The following is a 24,990-nucleotide window of genomic DNA, read 5'->3' as shown; positions in this document are numbered from 1 at the left end:
TGGCAGCCCGTGACAACTAGAGAACTGTAATAAGAATGATCTGACATGAGTATAAATACTTTCAATGGGTAATTGACCCTTTTCCTGGACACACACAATCAAAGATCAAAAGGGTATATCCTTTAGACTCCAAGAGCAATGATTAAACACATTTCAGAGGTATTTCCCTTCCATTTCCAGGGCAGATCTGGCAAAGGCATATGAGATGTGTTTCATTAAGTTGTGTCTCGAAATGTGTGTATGTGTGTGTGTGTGTGTGTGTGTGTGTGTGTGTGTGTGTGTGTGTGTGTGTGTGTGTGTGTGTGTGTGGAGAATACAGTAAGCCTATGTATATGCATGTGTGGTGCTCTGTTTGTCTGTCTATGTACAGTATATGGTGCACATTTTTAGCTGGTGAGGGGAAGTGACGTGGCGTGTTGCCAGCCAAGTCTCAGTGTTTCTCAAGAAAGACAAATGGCATTGTTCCAGGAGCAGATACCAGCTTTACTGCCAAATCCCTGCCGGCTGGACTGAAATTTCAGCCATGTAAAGAGAGCAGGAGTGGAGCAGGGCCTAACAAAAGATGACATTGGCTTGTAAGTTTATGGCGATGACGCTCAGGGGGATTCCATTATGTGGCTGTCACACAGCATTAGGCGAGACAGCAAACACTTTCATGTGTGGATTACCATTTACCCATTGGAGATAATAGATATTTGCCTTAGCTAATCCATTCCTCTATTGATTTTTTTCCCTTTAATAACTTCTTGCAAGCAAGCAAATTTTAATAAGTGCAAGAATGCTGACATGTAAGAAGCTGGAACAAAGGCCTATGTTTGACACGGATAAGTTCTTCTTTTCCATACAAAAACGAGATATAAGATAATTTTTGACAAACATATTTAGTTTAAACATCATAAACATATAGTGTGATTACTGTATATTACAGATCACTAAATTTCAATCTTGAAAGATTCAAGTGTATGCAAATATCAGTGGAGCTGCTAAAATAGTCTTCATTATACAATACTTACGTGAAGAATAGGTCGGTTGGTTCATGTTCATGTTCATGTTTTTTTCACATTTTTGCCCATTGCATTTTTGTTATGATACAATAGTTCTAATAACCATACCATTACCATACTTAATATTTACAAAAACAAAAGTCTGGCAATATTCTTTATACTACTATATATCTGTCCGTGTATCGAAAGGCCTGAAATAATATATTTTTCCGTGCCATAGATGACCACCATTGTCCCAAAACTATTAAAAACACACCAGTAAACCACACTAATTGACATGTTCCTTTCTTATCACAAAGGTCAAGCTCACACACACACCCTTGTAAAAAGTAATGAACATCATGAACCATATCCATAATCTATTATATCACGTTTTACACACAACTCTCTTTTTATTTCTGGACATTGCTTTATTTATAACACAGAAGTACATTGGCTCTGCAGTTAAAGAAATCATAAAACAAAAAAGATCATTAGTAACATTAACAAATTAGAATGATACATCAATATTGAAATTCCTCAAGCACAGTTTCTTTTATTATAATGTGTACCAGTGATCAAACAATGCCTCCTTTGACCCCCACCACTATAACAGCTAAATTGAAAACAATAACAACAAAGCTTCAACATAGAAAAGCCATGATATCATGTTTAAAGTTGCTGAGAAAATAAAGATTATGCTGCTCCAAATTCTACCTCCCAGGTCCACAGCATATCATGATTATGCCCATTGTTTCTAAACACAGATACTTCAATTGTCAATTCACTGCATCTATATAGCCTAGGTATACACTACAATATAAAAGTGATAAAGAATGTGTAGATTAAAATTGTGGACAAAAGACATTCCCTTCTTAATTTTGGCTCAGTTGTATGTTCAATCAATCCAAAACATGCCTTTTGCCTTAGTTCTTGAAAGTTCCTGGGATGGTAAGAGAGGGAGGCACGTTCAGATGTTTGGTGTCTGGGGAGTTTTCGTCCTCGGCTTCGGCACAGGAGAAGGTTGTTGTCCTTCAGAATCTATGGAGAGCTGTGCAGGCCTGTTTTCAGTGTACTCATTCGGGTGCATAGTCTCATACTCTGGGCTGATGGAGTCAGACTCTCGTTTCTTTAGAGAAAGCATCCTCAGCTCCCCTTTATCCCTGCGTCTCATTTGGGTTTTGATGCGTCTGTGGCAGCAACATAATATGATGATTATGATGAGCAAGAGCAGAATCAGACTGGCTCCACCTGCTAGCACTGCTACAACCGTTGTGGATGTAAAACAGAATAAAGTTGGTGGTGGTGGACCTTTACAGGTTGGACGGACAGTGTCACTCTTCTCCTTGCTGACTTTGTTTGCAACACTACATGTAAAGCGCCTCTCCCCTTTCAACTGGGCCAGTGATATGCTCAGGGTTTGTCTTGTTTCGCTTGTTAAGGTCTTTTCATCAAGTGTCCATGAGAACACCAAACCCTGAGGATAGGCTACATGGCAATTTAGATTAACAGCACTAGACTTGGGGTCACAAATGTAAGTGAGTTGAGGTTTTGATACCTTGTCCATCATACAGAGACGATGAGTCCACGTTTTAGTCAGTGTACCATTGGGATTCAGCAAATTAGCTTGGTAAGTCCCTGCACTTGAGAATTGTAGGTTCTTCAGCGAAAGAGATCCCGCTGCAGAGATGTCCTCTATCTTTCCAACAGACACTCTGCCTTTTTCTCTGTAGAAAATGATTGTGTTATTATGAGTCCATCTCAGCAGATGTGAGTTTGCCAGTCCATCATACACAAACGGCAGCGTTAGATTCTGTCCAACTCCAGCATAAAGATCACAGGTGTCCTTGTTTGCTGCTGAGAGGTTGATGAATCCCACCAGAATGATCACACCAAGTGTGGCAGTAAAACATGCCATGATGCCACAATAATAATCCCTTGAGTTGAATTATTTCCTTCCTTAGTCTAATCTATGATTTTTTAAGCCGTAAGCGAGAATCGTGTCAACATGAGTCGTTTTGCCACTCACAACTATAACTGGCACATAAATGACAGACTTCGAGCCCATCAAGAGAAGTGAATCTTGAGTTGGAAGGAAACTCTATTAGTCAAGAGTCTGGTTTCAATTCTCTGAAGATGACAAAAAGCAAGGTCAGAATCATGTGGCAACTTGTTCGCCCCCTCAGTAGCTTATTTATATACAGAGATGGGAAGTAGATTTTTCAGATATTCAGAGATTTCAGTCTCTGTCTATATGTGATGTTTTAGACCTATTGGAAAACATCCATTTGAAATGTAGGCAATGGCATATACAGAGCCTTTTTTCCATGTCCACTGAAGTTTCTCAGCTTGCACTCTAGTAACATTTGTGTGGTCCAGGTAGCTTTGCATAAAAAATGGTTGTCATTCGCAAGGCTACATTTACTTTTATACTTTAAGTAAATTTCCAAGCCTGTAATTTGTTACTTTTACTTGAGTAAAGAAGTTATATCAGTACTTCTAATTTTACCAGAGTATTTTTTAACACAAGTATCTGTACTTCTACTTGAGTATGGGAAGTGAGTACTTTTGCCATATATATATCTTTGTTGAAAGTCACTACAGATATGACTAACTACATTATTTTAAACATGTGTGAAACTGTGTGTGTAGGTGTTTCTGTGTGTGTAGCTGGCTGTGTGTGGTGTACACAGCTCTGCTAGTCGAGCATCGAGCGAGGTAAAGGCACATATATTTCTCAGGAGTCAGTGAAGCAACATGAGTGGAACAAAAGCAAAGAAACAAAACAAAGAAGGAACAATCTGTGTCTGCTAGCTATTTAAGAATGCAACTGTTTGCTAACATAACAACTTGATGAGTTGATATGGTATGAGTATCATGGCTGTGGGTCTTTGAGTTTTTTTAGGTGGTTGTTCCCCTCTAGTGGTGCACATACTTTGAATCGACATGGATTTGGAAGACACTACATGAATAACTCTGTCAGGTCATAACTGGCTTAATGTGTGTTCTAAAAAACAGAACACAGTCACCAATACACAGTTTAATTTCAGCAAGTGAAGATACAGAGTATATAAAGTTACTGAAATATTATGAAAGGATTTCTGAGATTGATCATCAGCCATATATTTTCCTGCTAGCTTTTTCCATTATTCAACCTGGTTATTGGTTTTTGCCTGTCAAAGAATACAAATGTCTTTTATTTGTTGACTCTAAATTGGTTTAGTCAGGGCTGCCTTTTCTCATAAAGCAATTTAATAATGAGAGGTCAGAGCCTCTTGTACATATCTGTTGCATATGCTTTTGTTTTGGTGCCTTTAGTTGACGAGCTCAACTAGAGAGTATTTGTATTTTGTAATTAGAGATGGGGATATGCTGTCAATTAAAAATTGTAATTAAATAATTTCAATAAATCTTGTCTTGAGAGAAGAGTTGTTGTACAGAAAGCCACACAACATGCATTTTACGGTTAAACAAACGATAACAAAGGCTCCAACCAAACCCAGTTATATTATGACCTCATTTGACTTTGTGGTTTTCATCCGGGTCTCCAAGTGGCACATTTTTCTTCGGTTTTTAATTTGGTGGATCTGAAACTGAGTTGGCATTTTTTCATGCATAAAATCAAAAAAAATATGCACTTGCAATGCACCCCAATCATCATTATCAAGTGAGCTTTCTGTAAATCCCCTACAGCATTTCCAGTAAACCAGAGTCATTGTTCAGTTAGCATCTAGAAATACCCTTGACATTCTATAAGTCACGGCATCTACAACCCTCCAAAGTACTACTATAACTGTGTTGGCTCGATCTACACTAGAGTTCATTTTGCACCCCACAACTATAATTTTGTGCAATTAGCAGTGATTCACAATCTTTCTGTAACTCTCAGCACCTTCAAACAGAGAAACCCATAGAGAGAAGAACACCTGTTTCTTTTAGTTTCACCATCATTACACTTTTTCCTACCCTGAGGGAATAGATTGTTGTTAAAATGTTAACTATTCAGAGGGGGCGTACTGAGAGCTGAATGCAATGAATTCCTTGTTACAAATGTTGTAAAGATTATATGTCCAAGAATTGTCCCTGCTAGCTCACAAATAGGAATGTGTGTGTGTGTGTGTGTGTTGTGTGTGTGTGTGTGTGTGTGTGTGTGTGTGTGTGTGTGTGTGAGGAGCTGAAAGCAGCAAGTTCACAGATACAGGGAAAAAGCAGAGCAGATATATGGTGTGCTTGTGTTTTATAGCATAGCTGACATGAGCCTAATAAAGTGTGTATACCCAACTCTCAACCTTTTTGATTTAATTCTGCAATAGTGTACCTTACAACAAAAACATACACAGAAATGCAACAAAGGTTTTTAGCTGGAAGAGTTTAAAGATCCAGCTTTTGCTATTCCCTGTGTCAGCACCCATTGTAGTTGTGTCGGCACCAACAGCAAAACATGAATGCATTAAGAAAAAGAAAATGTTTATCTGATTCTTTTTATATTATAATAGGCAATTAAATAATGATCCATCTTCCCATAAATTGTATGCCTGTGATTCTCAATTCTCACAAAACAAACACCTCTCACTAATAAATCACTGCCAATTAAGAAAATTGCCCTGCAGGAGACCAAAATTCTGATCTGTTTAAAATGAATATCCCCAATAACTTTTTACAATCAGGGAATTTTGTAAGTATTAGGACATTTTTTACTTTGTACGTGCCTCTGTGGTTCTGTGCATTGTGTTTGAAATACAATTATATACATGTATGAAGTCAACCCACCTTCTTTCATTTTTAACTTATTGGTATTTACATCCATGTCTGATACACCCAATAGAAATGGTATCCATTTTTTAATATAAACCCCTCTCCACTACCCCCAAAGGTAAACATTTCTGCAATATTCATCCAATATTAATGTGAACACCCACAACCTCATAGCAAGTGTTTCATTTCAAATTCAATGTGCTGGACTAGAGCCAACACAATGAAAAACATATCACTGTCCTAATACTTACAGCCTGCACATATAAAGGACATATTATTTAGGGACATTCATAGCACCACTCTATGAAAACTAAATCAACCACAGTCTGCATCTTGTTAACATCCATTCACAATCTATGGGAACAGGTGTTTCCAACTCATAGCTACTCTATAAACATTTTTTTTTTATAGAAAGATAAATAGTGAGGCATCTTTAGAGACATGATTTGATCAGTATTACATTTTATTGTAAAATTTAACAACAACCTAGTGTGATTGAGCCACATCTGTGATCATCTCCATCTGTAACAATAGAGGACAAAAACACCAGTCATGATTCTGTTCACTTTTGCTCCTGTTTCCTGCCCTCATCTCATCTGCAGAAGTATTTCCTCACACTAGACGAGTGTCAGAAATGCAGAAGAGGAACCAAGCTGTTAGTAAAGATGACTGTCTGATGCCATAGTGACATAATGTGACATTGTGCCTTATGTCAAGGCAAGAGTTTCCATGTTCAGTATTCAGTGGTTCAACAAAAAGAGCTCAGTTATTCTCAAATTACTAGAAGCAAATATTGTTGATGCTTTTGGAAGCTTTAGGGAAACAAATTGACCAAAATAGTATTAAAGATTATCCAGGGCATTCTGAATGTGTTTAGCTTATGATGACTATCATTGCCAAGGGCTCCCATTCAGTCACTATGACTTTATGCAAACAGTATCTGTGTGCCTGATGCCAAATCAAGCCCAACCGTTTTATCATCCCTTTTGATCCCCTTCTGTAATATGCCCTCTTAATTGGCTACAAAGTAAGGTCTGAATAGACCAGCCATGGGTTAATTGGCCCCAGTTCCTTGTCCCTGAAGCTTTCAGGCAGGGAGCCAGTCTGCCTAGCTGATGTTTAATTCAGGGGCCCAGATGGAGGCATAACAGCCTGGCTGTGAGATCCTCGACTCACACTTTCACCAGACGTGGCTGTGGCTCTAGGATGGCCCCGGGGGACGAGGGGGTCTAGGCCCTCCTGCTCTCCAAAGTCAATATAATCGGGGACAGTGATGTCACTCTGAGCCAAGGACATTGACATGGATGGACAGATGCATGCCATGAGCCATGGTCACACTAACATTTATAAAGAACCGAAAATAGATTGATTGCAATGGAGGCTAAGATAATACACACAGAGAGCTTTCACAGTATAACTTTTGTGAACTTTAATACAGGAACTTAGAAACCCTCTTAACAGTGCTTAAATTGGAGTTTGTGGAACAAATATATTTCTTGTGTAAAATTATGTCCTGGCTAATGTGGCGGCCGTGCGCTAGCATGTTGCTGGCTAGCGAACATGTTACCGGTTAGCTCATAAGCCACCATAGCTTGCAAACGAAGTAACTAGATCACCAAGCTATTTCACGAAAAGGTGCAAATTAATTTCACAGATTGAAGAATGACAAACTGCATATTTTGTTTGCCTTGTTTTAAATTAAGAAATCCAAATCTCAGGCCGCTAATTCAACACGTCCTAGTCAGATCATCAAAGTGAGCGGGGTTAATTATAGGAGAAGTTTTTTTTTTTTATAAATTAATTAGAGTCCAGACACAGGTCAGAAGTTAACTGTCACACACACATTAACATAATGTAAGGCAATTATTCACCATGCAACACTAAAAGTAATCTCATCAACCTAGTGTGTGCACACACAATAATCATATTAGCCCTTTCATTTGCATAATCCTGCATAATTCCTCACACAGCTCTATCCCATTAACCTTGCCATTTTGTTTGGAATATGAGAACCCAGGTGATAATGGACAAAATGGGTCGCTATGACTGAAGGTTTACACTTGGGGGGGACAAGGTAACTTAGATTCTTTCTTTTTAGAAAAAGTAAATATGTCATGTGTGCTACTAAGACTTAAAAAATAAGAATGTATGTTCCTGGCAACCTCTGAAGTTGGATCCTTGCTTACCCCATATCATTCTATTCACTGTCAACTAAATCCAATGGGAAATTGTACATCCCAAGAAAATTTTTACCTCCACCTTGGGTACTGTCCAGGAAAATTTCATCTTTAAAAAAATGATTTTTCTGGCGTGCAGCCTGTACTGTTTTGCTCAGTGTGAGTTATTTGAGAAGCATCTTTATTTGGCTGTTGTGTCTGTCAACATTAGATGTTAAAGATGTGTGTTCATTATTTGTTTCAGGAAGTTTATAAGCATGTTGCAGAGTACTGTTGTGTTTCATTACACCCGTGGGAGTTTGTCATGATGACTGATGTAAAATGAGCTCTCCAGATCTTCCACATGGGCAACAGAACAACAAGGACACGATTTGTCAGACTTTAAACTCAAGAAAGGGATCTTTTCACGTGTACATCATTTTTTATGTCCAATCGCATCCTGCGTAGCTCTGTTATACTTCCTCCATTCTCCCTTGCTGACATTAAGGCATGTTTGAATGCTTTCACAGATCACAGTCCCTGCAACTTAAAGTCACTCCCACTACTTCCCGAAAATGGTTGTAGAGACAAATGCCAGACCTTTTTCTTTTGACAGGGTTCAAGAGATCACAGTTTATATTTCCTCTTGCATTACATGGGTCTCTAAATTGCCGGGTTTTGGTGGTGCTGGTGGTAGAGGGGGGGATACTGCGCTTCAAACACAATATAGGCTGGGGCTTATCATTGTTGACGCCACCGAAGAGGAAGCCGCTTATATCATCTTTGTTTTGCTCTGGCCCAGCTGTTTTTGCTCACCGGGTTGACCAGTTATCTGCTGATGCTTAGGATCTTTGATGTATGTAGGGAGGCACTGCATAGACGGGAATCACTCTGGCACCGATGACCCCAAAACCTACCTCCCATCAGTCTGTTGGAGTTCAAGTTTACACAACTGAGAAGGATTGTTTTTGTTCCCCTTTACCTATTTTATGGCTGCAGGACATCTGTTCTCTGGTGTCTTACTAGCCAATGAAAACTGAGGACAGTATTTAAGTATGACATTTTGTGGCTGACCATAAGATCCGGACATGAACCACTCTCCATTAAGTTAATATAGTTGTGTATAATTAAGTCCAATCAGAAAAGCTACAGTATGCCTCACAAGTGTAAGTTTATACCAAAACAATCCCTTAACAATTACTTAATCAAAACAGGATTTTAGGTCCCTCAAAGCCAACTTTAGAAATCCTGTTAAAGTTTGTTCAACAGCTGGGGAGACTAAACAATCACTTGTTTTACCACAGATTATGGCATTTGTACTTGCCAGAAGGTCATCTTTGCACTTTGCTTTTAGGTCCAATAAACAGTTAATCCACCACAGATGTAGAATCCCACTTGTTTTAGGGCCTTATCTTTTTGCTTTCTATGTGCTAACATTGCTGCCAAACCTGACTTTTATAATAAAGGCCATTCTTCTGCTCAGGGATTTTGACCTTTGTTCCTTTCATTTCCCCATTTTTCCATCTTGCTTGGCACGTTTTCTGTGAGTGTAAAACCCCTATTTAAATATAAACCCATTTTATTATTTTCTTGTTTTCCCCATAATTACTTTTGTTGAAAATGGGCTTTTCTTCTCTCTGCCTTCTCTGCTAATTTAATGGCTTTGTTTCTTTATCATTGTATATTACAATTACAAGTTTGTATAAACACTTTTTAACAAGTGTTTGAAAACAACAACAGCAACAATGAGGAAGTGCTGAAAGTTTGTTTTTTTTATAAAAGGGATTGAGGGCATAAAACAGGAAGCATGTGATTAAATGCTTGTATATCTGCTTAAATGACTCTGTTGAACAAGCCAAAATACAGTGTTAAGGCCCTGACACACCAACCCGATAATCGGCCGTCAGACAGTCTGGCGAGGTCGGTGACTCGAGTCTGTTCGGTGTGTTCCGTGCCGTCGTCCGTTGGAGGGGCCGACGGCCTTCATTTGGGCCGTGGCTTCGGTGTGTTCTGAGGCACTTTTTGGACCTCGGCGACCCGACTGATCAGTCCGACTGCCTTTTCTGTCAACGGTCGGCCGTCAGGTTGGTGTGTCAGGGGCTTTAGACTACTCAGCTGGAGGTGAGAAATGCCTGACTAAGTGCAATGAAAAATGGATGATGTTGACAACTCACAATTGTAAGGTGTATTTAACTCAACAGTCTAGGACTACTGCTTTGCCAGGTAGACTAGCTTAGGAATTCCATCAAAATGTAGATGTGGTACTTTATCCAGCTTATACCAGCATGTTTAGGTTTGGAAACATGACACCATTTGTTAATGTCTCTAGAAATAGTGGAGTACCAGGTCTTGGTAAAAGTTAAAAGTCAAAGTGATTTAGGTAGGCTCAAACCTTTTATTTCATCCAGATAGTCTTCACTAATGTGAATCTTGAGATTTTCTATATGTCCTTGATGGTTACAGCTCTTTTTTCACACATGCTAAGCAAAATAGTTTGTTCCATTACTAAAAATTTGTCCGTGGAGAAGTGGAGGTTATAAAGTAGGGTAGTTTGATGGTGTGTCTTCTTTTCTTTCTTGCACCTCACTTTTGACAGAAAATAAATTTGTTGAAAGAGTAGAGAGATTTTAAGCCTCAAGAGTTGCAAGTGTGTAAGAATTTGGTAGGAATATGTCACGTGTTTGGTTAGGGTTACTGATCGCTAGAGGCAATTTAACAAGTTGTATTCCTATGAGATTTAAAACATGTTGTGGAAAAACATAAAACCACATGCCAATGCAACAAGCTGCCTATCTCACTTAAACTAAACCCAGTTAGAGTAGTTTTAAAATTAGATCCTAATTAAGAAATGGCTGTTAATTGTTGTATTTGCAGATATATAAGTGCTTTACATTTACTGACGCTTTCATATTACCCTGAGTCATTTGATTAATATGAACAAGTTTAACATTTTGGGGGAAAAGTTTGAATGTTTACTTGCTGAGAGTTGACTGAGAAGATCGATACCTATCAAGTTTGCACTCAGTATGGAGCTGGAGCCAGGAGGCAATTAGCTTAGCTTAGCATAAGGACCGGAAGAGGGGAATAACAGCTAGTCTGGCTCCAGAGATGGGAAGTAATGAAGTACAAATACTTTGTTACTGTACTTTTCAGACATTTTTACTTTACTTTACTATTTATTTTTGTGCCGACTTTTTACTTTTACTCCTTACATTTTTAACACAAATATCAGTACTTTCTACTCCTTACATTTTACAAAATTGGCTCGTTACTTTAGTTTCAAATAATTTCAGTGGAGTTACCGTTATTATTTTTCACGTCATCAATACCGAATTCAATCTAATTGGATGGGAATATACGTTGCACTTGATGCACCACTACAAGACGACTCGACAGATTTGGCGGCATTCATTTGCGGCAAATCATTGCAGCTTGATGGCGGTAACGTTAGCATAGTAGTATGGACGGAGATCCCAGAGATTCGGCAGACAAGCAGCAAGACATTCCCAATCATCGTTGGCCTTATCTGAGAGAGATGTTTGAAATAGTAGGCATCAAGAATGACTGTTAGTTGTAACTCTAAAAGTATGGGGAACTTCTTAATTAAAGTCTGTTTAGTAATTCATATTTTATCCTTTATTTTCTTTCCAGGAGCCATATTTGAGCACACACACATACATGTAGATTCCTTTAAATGTTAAGGGGCAGATTAGAAAAGATAAACTGGATCTGTGAATTCTCACAGAATCACAATTGAATTCATATCTTGCTACTCAGTCAGAATCTTATTAACCTGGAGTCCCAGTCTCTGTCACAATAATCATATATGTAATGTTTTAGGCCTATTATCCATTTAAAATGTAGGCAATGGCATATAAAGAGCCTTTTTTCCATGTCCACTGAAGTTTCTCAGCTTGCACTCTAGTAACATTTGTGCGGTCCGGGTAGCTTTGCATAAAAAATGGTTGTCATTCACAAGGCTACTTTTAGTTTTATACTTTAAGTAAATTTCCAAGCCTTTACTTTGTCACTTTTACTTGAGTAAAGAAGTTAAATCAGTACTTCTACTTTTACCAGAGTATTTTTTAACACAAGTATCTGTACTTCTACTTGAGTACGGGAAGTGAGTACTTTTGTCATCTCTGCCTAGCTCTATTCAAAGTTCAAAAATGCATCTTTCAGCACTTCTAAAGCTCACTAAAGGACACTTTCAACATCTTTTTTTAATTCGTACACAAACAGAAATGAAAAACTGTGGTTTCTACAGGTAGGGGAGACCGGGGATAGCTATAAAAAAATGTTTACATTTCAGTCTGTATCTCAGAGCTCTTCTGAGCCAGCACGTTCGTGTGATACAAACTAGTTACATTTGTCTGCTATTAAACGGTGTAGCTGTTATCTCTGCAACCCAAAGAGAAAATGTATGGTTTACTCTCAAACACAAGCAGTAGAATGTTACAATTTACCCCATAGTCTGGGTTAGTTGTACTGTACCATACCCTAGGGTGAAATGTAACATTATGAAATTAGAATTGTAACAAAAACTTGATATTGAAACTTTCATTCAACATTTAAATGACTTTTTAATATAATATTTGAGTGTGTATTGGCTGTGAGGCACGCCTCGGTCCGTCTTTCTTTTCCAAGACCGACATTTAAAGAAAAAAAATTAATAGAACCAAAATTTTGCTTGGGGTAGTTCGTAACATTTTGTAAACCAGACTCTTGTTACAACTAACCCAGACTAGTATCGCCATGAACGAGCTTAATTTAAAGCTAACAGCCAATACATTAGCACTAACAACCTGCATGAAAGATATCCATAAAGACACACAGTAAACAAGATTTAAGTTTGTTGAGTTTAACTACAAAGGCAAACTGCATGATATATTTCTTATAGTAAAGTATAGTCAAGTATAATAATTACTTAAATTAGGATATCTGTTTATTTTATGTTAACATAAAGACTATTGAAGATAAAAAGTGAAAATATTTACTGAACTTTTAAATGTGCACAAATCAACAAAAGTGCACTCAGAGCATAAGTCAAACATAGAAGTGGCTGTAATAAAGCACAGTGACAGATTATAAACAAAGAGTTTGAATGCCGTGTTGGAGTATACAGGCTTCACAGCACTGCAGGTCTGCCAATGCCACGAGCTACGTCTGCATGTCAGGCCATCCATCAGTCTTCATTCCTCTCTTCTGCTTCTGCCTGGCTTGGATTAGCTCACATGAAGACAGTATGCCTAATGCTCCACCTTCTTTGAATAGCTTAAAGCCTTTGATGTGGGTTCACATGTGAGAAAAGATCAAGAGATCAAAAAAACCTACTCGCATCCAAGAGATAAAGCTGTCGGTCATGTCTGTCAAAGTTGAATCTGACAAAGCAATAGAAAGGCTATGTACTTGGTTTGGTGATAAGGTTGCAGGGATTTTACTGATTGAGACTAGACAGTTTGGCTTGTGCGATGGTAGGGTGTGGTCCGATCTGATCAAATCCATGCAAACAGCTACTTACATACACGAAATTCCTCAGCAAAGGAGATAAACCAAAAGGAAACGAGTAATTCAGAAAGTGATTGTTCTCCACCCAGTTCTTTGAATTCTTTGGCCGATGCCTGCTCATGTCTTTTAATGTGAGGACGACAAGGGTGGAGCCTTTCCAGAGATTAGCCTGTATCAGGTTCAACATCATCCAACCATTTCATTCATATTGCCTGTTTTTTTGTTTTGGAAACCTCAAAGCGCAATATTTAATATTTAATATTTTTTATTTTCTATTTTCCATGTAATCTTATATGAAGTGGGGAAAAACAGACAGCTTTCAAAGGACATGATTGCATGTATGAAGGTTGTATCAAGCGTGTACCTTAAACCTAGGACATTTTCCTCCAGGATTTACCTTTGACTCAATTACACTTTATTTTTAGTTTCTACAATAAGAATCATTTAAAAAGCTATAACGATATAACTATTCATAAACGATCAAGATATTTTTTTTTTTTTTTTTTTTTTCTTATTCAAAAAAATGAATTGTGAAGAACTATCATCAAACCCACAAAGAAAAGAAGCTGTCAAAAGGCCTCCTGTAGAGTACGTCTTGCCGACCAGAGATTCATTTAGCACAGAGCTTAACTTCAAATGATTTTTGAGAAGGATATGGTGACCAGAAAGAAGGGGTCATCCTTTCTATTCAGCCGTGACACTTTCATGTAGGTTAAACAGCTTACAGCACCCTGGTATGGTGCCCTGCTCCTGGCAGCACAGACTTGGCTGCCTGTGGATACAAAGAGAGACAGAAAGGGGGATTTAATTAAATGCAGGAAGAAGGCCATTCTGTCAGTTCCTTGTAATCCTCGTGCTCCTTAACTCATGGGTTGTAATCGGGATGCAGCATCGACCTTGCCAAACATTCCTTGAATACTGAAGCTTGTGTGTTTCGTTGATGGGTAAAGTTAAAAGACTGAGGAAGAGCCAGTTGGCTGCATAAATGGCTTGAAAGAGGATAGTTTGTTGGTCCTTGGTCCAACAGAAAAAAAGAACAATAGGATTTTCCATTTGCCTCTTAAAGTACATGCATTGCCTGATGTACTTGCATAAAGAATTAAGGTGGCCCTGGTGGACGGACTTGAATGAGTAGAAATGTACAGTTTCCAATTTTTCTTTAATCAAGATTGAGATTAGGTTTACTCAAAGACCTTAATGCACGTAAGTGCTGACTTTATATGATGCTTACAATAATCAAAGTATGACCTTGAGGCCTGGTCACAACAAAAAGGTGCACAGTGAAATTCATCTGTGAAATATTTGGTTCTACAAGCCTGGTGGCCTAATGACAACTCGCAAAACAAGTTGCTGAACTACTATAACTGCAACTACGCTTGCCAGCTGGGACATGCTAGACCTAGTCAGGTTCTTTCTCTTTTCCGTATTGTGCTATCTACTCTCCCTTGGCATTTTGTTCTGAAGATTAAACATAATTTCATTTAATAAAGACTTTAACTGAAGAGGGATATTAATTCTCAGATTAAACAAGCTTGCTTAACCGCTACCTGCCAATTAGTTAGCTCAGTCGCTAATATGGCATAGGCTCTCACACCCACCTTTTGTGGCGCAGTTTATACTTCGGCAGAGGATCAAACAAAAAGCAACGTAACTAGAAAATTACAATAGCTTCCTCCCTTTGGGCTCTTTGACTCTCCATTCCCTCAAAGGTCAGCACTAACAAGACAGCTTCCTATTGGTCAACGTAGTGAATTCACCAGTCACCAGTTGAACTCACATTCAAAAGTTTAGGGCATGGAACAGACTTCTAACACATATACTTTGTACTGTTTAAGATATGAAGAGTATATATATATATATACTGGTCCATACATTAATCAGCTTCTTTGCTTAGGAAGGTAGATTTTCTATATCGATACCTAGACATCTTGTAAACCATTCTTAGCTGTTAATGAGTCTAATGAGTCAAATAGAAAATGAAGAAAAGCCAACAACTTCAAACCTGATTGGATCTCTAAACGAGACAGATTGTTACATAAAACTACATTTTCACTGACAGGGGAGTGCAAAAGTCAAAACCAAGCAATTTCTTCAACATATTTCAGTATAAATCACAGAGATAGTGGGCGCAATAGTAAATCTTGTCGATGGAAAGTTAAAAAATGTGACTCCATCTGCCCTGCAGTGGAATGCAGCGTTGTCTCCGATAAGAGTGAGGTTTCGCTGTAAAGCCTGAACATGCCATGGGGGCAGAGAACTTGGAACCACTGCAGATCTAATGATACGCTACACTTTTACTTGGAACGTCTGCCAAAAGAAAGAGACAGGGAGGGAAAGTTTAAAAAAGAGAAATCCCCTGTTTGGAAAAGCATACTTTAGAAGCAACGCAGAATATTTCAGCCTAGAATAAATGTCTGCAGAAGCATTGTCTGTCTGTGTGCAGCAGGATTATTTTACAGTAGCTGCAGACACTTCCAAAGATCCTTAGTTCATGTTGGCATTGATTTGGCATTCATAAGCACTGCCATGAATCTCAAATTAAATTCTGGATGGAAACTTCCCCTGCCATTTAAAATCAAAACTAATAAATTACAGAAAATGAATGAAGTCCCTTTCTAATCTGGAATGATAATTAAATAAATGCGAGCAATGTGTGTCACATGACCTTATCTTAGTGTTAGCCATGGTCGCCAACTATAGTTTACCAACCAGGTAACATAGAGTTCAAGGATAATCTGGGGATAGCAGAGGTTTTATAAACTCTCAGCGTGCTGTGTTTGTGATAACATTCTCAAAAGCCTTGACAAAATATCGCTTGTGGATCCAAAATCAGCCTAGAGCGAGTGAAAGTAAATTGGTGTTTTTCTTTGGATAGTGTCAAAGACTACAGCTCTCAGGATACTCAAAATGCAATCAAATTTGGCATGTTTGTAAAGGCTTGCAAACAGTTGTTGCATACTACACTGCAAGCTAATGCCTCTGCACTCACTATGACTCAAGTTTTTTTTTCCATGTGGTGGTGTCTACAGCAGATTGTGTTGCTTGTGAGATGCTGTGATAAAGTGACAGAAATGGATGAACAGGAATCTTATCAGTTAAAGGATAAGTTTTTTTTTTTTTCAACCTGGGCCCTATTTTCCTATGTTTTTGACTGATGGGAACAACAATCTTTGAAATTGGTCAAGTATAAAGCAAGACCACTGCAGTCAGCAGCGTCAAAACAAGCTACACTGTAATGTTATTACAGTGCGCAATTGCACATTTTCAATTTACGTCCACAAAAAGTGATTGTTTTGCCACTGACAATCTCAGATTATTAGATCATAAGTGTCCAACCAAATGCAGGAAGGATGTACTGGAGAGCAGTAGATGGGGCTCTGCTGACTAACCTGTGTGCATTGTGGCATTCAAAGCTAAATGCTTGTTTTAGTCATAAACCCACCATTTTACTTTTTTGACCAAACTTTATTTAAACTTAACTAAACTGTAACGTAATAGGAAGAATAACCCAATTTTTCTTTTCTGCTTTTATGATGGACAGCAGCATGTGTGTACGTGTGTCTCAATACTGTCGAAATAACACTCAAAAGAAATGACCTAACCCTTACTTACTAATTGAAATTAGCATGTTTATAGCTGTATCAAATGGCCATGCTCAAATACAGGGTGAAATGCCATCATAGAAAAGGGCAAGATGCGATGAACAATGTGCATGCTGACGCCTCAATTTATTGCACCTAGAATCCCCTATATTTCCCCAGACAGGACAACTATTGCAAGATGGTTACTCATGCAGTTGTTGATGAACTGCTGTCACAAAGCGCTTTCTTTATTTACCTCCCAATTTTGCCAAACTGTCAGCATTTTGTGGCTTCTGTGGGAGACCGGAGTAGATATAGATCTATTATTTACACATTTCCTGCCAGTCATCTGAGTCTTTCTGAGTTTAACCAAAACACTATGGGTCTGCTCTCTGCCAATTTGTTTCCTGTTGATATGAACAATATAAGTGCTTAGTATGGGGATCGATGATGCTCAGCCAGCTGAAAGCAATAACCCCAGAGCAAGTGGAAAACATTGTAGGGACTGAATCATTTTGTGGCATAATCAGACCCAAAGGCAGTGTTGTTTATTATGTCAACGCTGCTTATTTACTGACAAACACTGCTGAGTCGGAATTTTGATGGGGGACTCAAAGATTTATGAGAGACTACATATCTTACACAGGCATATTTAACAGAAGAAACATGCTCTGTAAGCTGGTTGATTAGCAAGCAAACTTGGCAGGATGTCTTGAACTCAACACAGCTGGTGGCAGTTTAAAATCCAGTCCTCTCTACTTTGCACAAAATTAATCTTGATGCAAAACATTAAAACGGATAGCAGGGTTTTCCTCGGTTTTCACTGTCCTGACCCAGTGAATTAAGACTTAGAGCCATTGTAACAGTGGCCTGACCCTCACCACTCCAATAAAAGTCAAATGTTATCAAGCTCTAAACAGAAGCTTAGCCCTGCGATTCTTACCACTTCCATGTTTACAGGTACGTTGACTCTGCTCTGATCCTTGACCTTTCGTGAGGAACTTTAGTTTAAATCAGGACCGGGGTCAAGAGGGCAGAAATGACTAGATGGGTCGAAGGTCAGCCTATTGATTCCATGCTTTAAGTGAGACTGTCACACACACGTTACGACTGGAGTCAATCAGAGAAATTTAAAGCAAAGTTGTCTTTGATTCTTTTTCCTTAACAAGGCTCAGAATGGCCTGTGACCCAACATGTGTGTAACTTTAGCTTACCACTAGGCAAAACAATAAGGTCACAAAGATGCTAGGACAAGGTCCCACTGGAGAGAAGCTAATCAGAAACAGTGCTACATTAGCTCTCACATTTATCTTCTACACTGTTCCTCTGTACACATGTGTTTGAAAGTATTTTTATCTGTGTACCTAAGTATAGAAGGTTTGCAAACTTTTGAAGCACAGAATTTGCTATCCAATTTGCCAAACATTTTATAGTTTTTTAAGGTGGAATACATTTGGTTAGAAATGGAGGGTTGGCAAATACTGGGTGTATATATTTTACACACAGGATATGCATCGAAGAAAGACTCTAATCTTCTCTTTTTTAGGAACACGCGTATCAAAGTCATCTCCACAGCATACCTTCTGCTTGCTGTGATCTCCACTATTAGAGTGAATAAAAGAACATAAACAATGGCACGTCAATAGTCTCCCATTGAAGATGAGACAAGGCGTTCCTTCCATTGTTGCAGTGATGGAAAGACTGTAAACACTGTAGGGTGAAAAATTAAAGCACATCCTAATCATCTACAAAACATTTGTGTAGTGTTATGGTGGTGCTATTGCGTGAAATCTGACACTGAACTATAAATCAAAACAAATTTGGACCTAATGTTTTTTATTTAAACATTATATATTTCTGTATTGTAATTTAATTCAACCAACTAACTTTCTACAGCTAGCTCATAGCCTTCTGAGATAATAGAAGAACAATTTAGGGTGCACATTCCCAACCCTTGGGATGTTATTTCCCATTTACAGGAATAAGGATACAGATTAAGATAGCAGATTAAGTAAAACAGTGCACTTAGAGTTCAATTAGAGAATTCTACTGGGGATGTCGATAAATATCACATTTACAATAAAACTGTAATAAAACTAAAATGACAGTACTCAACCTGCTCCTATTTTGGGTGAATTGACTGTCTCTTGGGTAAATCAATATATAAAAATAAAATCAAGTACAGCACAGAAGAGAGATAGCATCGCATTGAACGAGATCTGAGCAGCTCTCCATGGACCTTACCACCCAGAGGCTTGCAGTCTCCTACTTTGGCCCACCCTATACACTTCCTGTTGGACCACTCCTCTCTTCTTTAGTTGTGGGGAATGCTGGATCTCAGTGGAGTCTGGCAGAGTTGTACCTAGGTAGCCTTGCTTGGTGTGATTGTGGCAAGGCTTGGAGAGGTGGAAGTGGGTTTGATGTTATCAAAGGTCCTGGTTGGTTGGGGTTGGGGGGGTTGTCTTAAACGGGGTCAGCAGCCCTCTGTCTAATGACCCTCTGTCGGCTGGTAATTGTTGCCTTGGCTTATGTTCAAGCCTTTGTGCGTTCCAGGAGCCAGCAGTCATGATCAAAGTTGTTCTTAACGTAGCAATACCTTAATCCCCTCAGTATTAAACAAGGCTTGGTGACAGAGGCCGCTCTGGTTTCACTGTGGATTAAAGCAGCCATCCAAAGCTCCAGCTTCTTTTTTGATATCCTGCGTTGTGCCTTTAGCCAGACAGAACACTGGAATTTGCTCGACCCGACCAGCAAATTAAGTCCCACCTGGATATGAGCCATGTTGGTTTGCCACTTATGTCCTCATGACCAATGATGGATACTCTGGTCAGAGAGACTGCTCAGCTTTACACAGAATCCCTCTCATTGACAAGATGAATGGTGCTATTCTTTATATCACCTGAGATACAGTATGGTAGGACACATCTCATCTGAGTGGAATTACAGATCAAGGCGATCTCATAAGAATTTCAACAAGCCGTTTAGCCATTCCATAGACTCCACTGATACCTGGGGAGGTATGGTAGCCTAATGTCTGTTAGGGATTGAGCCACAACTCACTTTTTTTCTCAGACAGGCCCCAATGCTGTTTGATATCTTGGGTTAAAGATGTTTAATGAGTCTGAGTTGAGTGTTTCAAGTAACCTTACCAAAAAGGCTCAGGATGCTGCAAATGCTGGTATAATATGAAAATGACTGGTGGATTTAAGACACAAAATAATAATTTATTAAATGAATCAAATTTGAACATATCTGTCAGTGGCTGGTTGACCTTTACATTGTAAAAAGTTAATTTCCCATCCTGGCCTGGGACACACTTTGATACGGTTGATAAAGTACTTATTGGCCTTTCACTTTTCATTGCACTTACAATAACGAGCGTAGCTGTCCTCAATTGGTCATCGCGTAATTACCGTTTCATCTCCGTTTTTTCCTGCATCCACCGTATGTGTGCATGTGTGAATAACTTTGTGTGTGTGTGTCAGTCGTGGGGAGAACTGAGCAGCAGCCTTGCCCTCTGCAGAGAGCCGACAGGATTGAAACAGCAGCAGCTTTTAGCGACTTTAGAGTGAAAAATAGTATTATAACGTATTTTGATGTTAAAATGTGTACATGTTGGCAGGATGGTCTGGATTGTCTTTCACTGTACATTTTGTCGGCACGTGGGACTGCTGTGATTGGTTGAAGTCATGGGAAACTCCGGTTATTGGTCACACTGAATTCATGAAGATTGGTTGAATTTGTGTGAATTGTTGCAATCTCAAATTCCTGGAGGGACTGATGAATTCAGGTTCTGGGTTTTTCTAGTAGCCTAATTGAGTTGGTTAGACTTTTCTGAACAAATAATCTATATTTTACCGTTTCTGCTATATTTTTAGCTGAACAATTGGTCCTGAACACATTTTCAATACAATCCTAGAGGGTCAATGGACAGTACAAAAATTGCTATATAGTTAGGGACACTTGAGCTTACCAGATCTCTCTAGCCCTCTCTACAGCTCTATAGCTCTCAGCTACATTAGCGGCTACTAGTGTAACGCACCGACTGAACTGTCCACCAGGGGCATGTTCAATCTTAAAACGGTGTGCACCGCTTTGCTACGTTTCCGTGTTGGACGACATGTTTCCTCAGAATGGTGTGAAATGGTGTGCAACGGTTTTGACATATCTTTTCTCTCATTTGGTGGGTGTGTCTCTCATTTATTGGCTTTGTCACAGGTGATACCCAATCAGCAGAGACGTGTAGGCCTATGTAAACTTGTAGTAATAAAAAGTCAGAGCGCTTGCGCACACAACAGGGTGTTCAACACCCCCGTTTCTGTTTAAAGCTATAGAGAGTAGTTTCTGCCGCCCCATGAGGAACTCTAACTAATGACAACAAAACTGCCCCCAACTGCTTCAGCAGAGCTGCTTATTGGACAACAGAGGAATGAGTTGGCAGCTCCCAGATGGACAATTTGTACCTGTATGAATAAGGGATAAAGCAGTGCAGATGCAACATTCACTCAAATATTTTTAATTATAAACAAAGATTAAAACTATATCTTTCCTGCATTTGATTATCTGAAAATGCTCACCAATCACAAATCTTTCAGCGACACAAGCATGTTTTCTGTAGAAGCCCAATAGGTTTTCCTTTCCACAGTGTAAACATGTTATTATGGCAGACAGTGCTTCGACAAACACATGTTCACTCACTGGCCATCCAACATGATTGACAGTGGTGGTGTGAGGGCAGGCGCCAATTTACGACTCTGAATGTCACACAAATATGCCACAATGTACTGAGTATCGCCACAATGTTTCTCTGTGGAATATTTGGTCTGTCTCTGTCCCATAAACCAAATGTGGCTATTGTAGACATCATTTTTGATATATCCCATGATACCCACTACCTCTGGATTGTAGATCATCAAACAATTTCCCAAACTTTAATTTATTAAGTAAAGAGCTTGTGAACAGCAGTGTAAACAATAATAGATGGAGAGATAGAGTTACAGGTAGATAGTCTATATTATCGACAGATATGAGAAACACACCACCATGCATAGATACAGACCTACTATAGACTCTATACCAGCCACAGCACCTGTTTTCATTTACACAACCTACCAGTATCAACTTGCTTTAGCCAATAAACAGTTTGAGTGAATTATTGTACTGTAAAAAGTAAGAGTAGTCACTCACAGTTTCGTGAGCTTATAATTATAAGGTTCTATCTCCACTTTTGGCCGAAATTGAGTTTTTGACATAATCTGATCCCTTAGGTGTTTATTAATGCCTGTGTGGTGTTATTTTTGTAAAAAAAACTTTGATGCTCAATATCTCAGAACTACCCTAAACGGAGACAGAACCTTATAATTCTCAGCTCACGATTTTCCTTTTTTTTCTTTTTAAGATTATTTCTTCGGCATTTATTCCCTTTATTTGTTAGGACAGATTAAGGCAGGAAAGTAGGAGAAGGAGGGGGATGACATGCAACAAAGGGCCACAGGTCATAATCGAACCCGTGGCTGCTGCAGTAAGGACGGAGCTTTAGTACATGGGGCGCCATCTCTACCAGGTGAGCTACAAGGGCATCCCCAAAATGTTCCTTTTAGTGTTTGAGAATTTTAATAATTTTCCACCTCTCTGATTAGGGTTTTAAATTAAACTATCCAGATGTAAAACTCTTTATGACCATTGTGCTATGTATATATGAATAACACAAAGGGGGAAAATAAATACTTTTAAATTTACCAAAATTGAGTCCAAAATTCTGTCACAATTCTTTTCTATTTCTGCTTTTTGGTCAAATCAGTATTGTTTTTGGAGCATGAACAAAATTAAAAGAGTGATTCATTCTAGGATTAACAGAGGCAAACACATAAAACATCATGTGAACCGAACCGGTAATCCGAAGCGTATGGCCGCATAATCCCGCACTCCCGTTCGGTCGGAGTTTATTCCCCAATTTGAATATAAGTAAGATTTAATTTTTTAATAATCAGTGATGGAAGGGGAAAAGTACAGGAAAGGCAAGGGAAAGCAGTCTGGGAAAGCTGAGAAGGGTGAGAAAATAACGACTGAGGGCGTCATGGCCGAAAGACAAGGAGAGAGTGATGGCGCGCATGGACAAAATGCTAAATTAACAGTGGTGGATAATTTGGAAGTTAACATCGCCGCCATCCGCACAGATATAAAGATGATGTCAACGGAGATGAAGACTGAACTGAGTAACTTTCGAGATAGAATCAGAGACAAAGGAGCTAGCGGACATTCGAGAGGAAATTCACCATAAGCTTAACGAGGTTGCAACCGATCTAAAAACGACTACTGACAGAGTGAGTGAGGCCGAGGCTCGGATAGCCGAAGCTGAAGAGTGGTCCGTGGACTTTAGAGAGGCACTAAGCCAGTCTCTAGAAGCTCAGGAAAGTTTGCAGTTAAAGCTAACAGATTTGGAAGCACGCTCAAAACGTAACAATGTTCGCATTTATGGGATCCCGGAGGGAATCGAGGGAAACAATATCTCCCAATTCATAGCGAACTTTATTAGAAAAGAGCTGGAACCCCTTGCTGATGTTGACCTTGGAATACAACAATTCCACAGAGCGCTCGGTCCCAAACCGCCAAGAGAAGCGCAAGCCACATTGGTGATTGTCTACTTCCAGCAGTTTAAAATTAAAGAGATGGTCCTGTATTCTGCGTGGAAGAAAAAGGAGATTTACCACAGCGACAGGAGGATCTACTTCGATCATGACTATCCTGCGGAAACGCTAGCAAAAAGGAAGGCGTATACGCAGATCAGGAGGGTTCTTAGAGAAAAAGGAATATGGTTTCAAACACCACCGCCAGCGAAACTGCAAGTCTTTTTTGACAGTGGGCCGATTACTTATGGAAACGCAGCGGAGGCAGCAGAGGACCTGAAGAAGAAGGGACTCCCGATTGAGTGGGAGAAAGCTGCTGAGGCTGAGGCTGCGGAAAAAGCACAGAAGGTCGCCTGGCAGCGATCAACGAGTGCGAACATGGCAAATCGGCAGACCCGCCAGGAACGGATCAAGGAGAAGCTACGGAGTTTTCACCGTCCAAGATAGATCCAACGTTAGAGCCATTAAGGTAATGGATTCGGGCGTCAACAGCCCGTTAAGTGACTGCATTATGAATGTAAAAAATATCGAGCAAACGAGGCAGTTGTCTGGTTATGGACACTAATACTTTAATGACATTAGCACCAAGGGACAAGGTTTAATGCCCTCAATGTGGGAGTAAAGACTATAGGTTAAGTTACCTATGGTCATTTAAAGTGATGGTTCAGAGTAATTCACCCTAGGGTCCTTTGCACCATGACCTCGAGCCAAACACCCCCCCAGAAGCTTTTTTCACCTGGCTCTAACATTGTGCGCGTTAAAGCGAGTAAGCGCGTTAGTCGCTGAAATTGCGCTAATAGGACTCATCGTGTATCTCATTAAATGACCCCACTAATAATGCCCGAAATGATACCAAAGGTCTACACTAGTATATATAGGTTATGCACTCATAAAACGATGGATTGGAAAGTTTGTAAGTACACCAGAAGTTTATGTAAATAACACTTGCCTGCTGGCTTCTGCTCTCTGCTGTTGTTGCTGTTGTGACGACGCGAGTGCTTAGGGACATCTACAAATTACAACACCGAAAAGAGATGCAACAAAAATATTTTTTAATCTAACTTATTTTTTAAAGTAAGTGCTGTAATATAACTAGCAGGAGACAAGTAATAATTGAGGTAAGTTTGGAGACATTACCTTATTTAATCATTTAATTAATACATATTTTTGTTGTATCTCTTTTCGGTGTAGTAATTTATAGACGGCCCTAAGCACTCGTCTAACTGCAGGTAGCAGCAACAGCAACAGCAACAGAGAGCAGAAGAGAGCAGGCAAGTGTTCATAAACTTCTGGTGTACTTACAAACTTTCCAATCCATCGTTTTATGAGAGCATAACCTATATATACTAGTGTAGACCTTTGGTATCATTTCGGGCATTAT

At 39.2% G+C, this 24,990-nt stretch overlaps 1 protein-coding gene across 1 annotated transcript; it reads right to left on the bottom strand.

The window, feature by feature from the left end:
• Nucleotides 1-1,393: 1,393 nt before the first annotated feature.
• LOC120563366 (SLAM family member 9-like) lies at nucleotides 1,394-3,111 on the bottom strand. Its single transcript, XM_039807499.1, has one exon. It carries the CDS (start codon nucleotides 2,899-2,901, stop codon nucleotides 1,954-1,956), a length of 948 nt encoding a protein of 315 aa, XP_039663433.1. The 5' UTR covers nucleotides 2,902-3,111; the 3' UTR covers nucleotides 1,394-1,953.
• Between the last annotated feature and the right edge of the window lie 21,879 nt (nucleotides 3,112-24,990).

Source organism: Perca fluviatilis, chromosome 8, assembly GCF_010015445.1.
Source record: "Perca fluviatilis chromosome 8, GENO_Pfluv_1.0, whole genome shotgun sequence".
In the NCBI taxonomy this organism is placed as follows: domain Eukaryota; kingdom Metazoa; phylum Chordata; class Actinopteri; order Perciformes; family Percidae; genus Perca; species Perca fluviatilis.
This window is presented reverse-complemented; position numbering and strand designations above follow the sequence as displayed.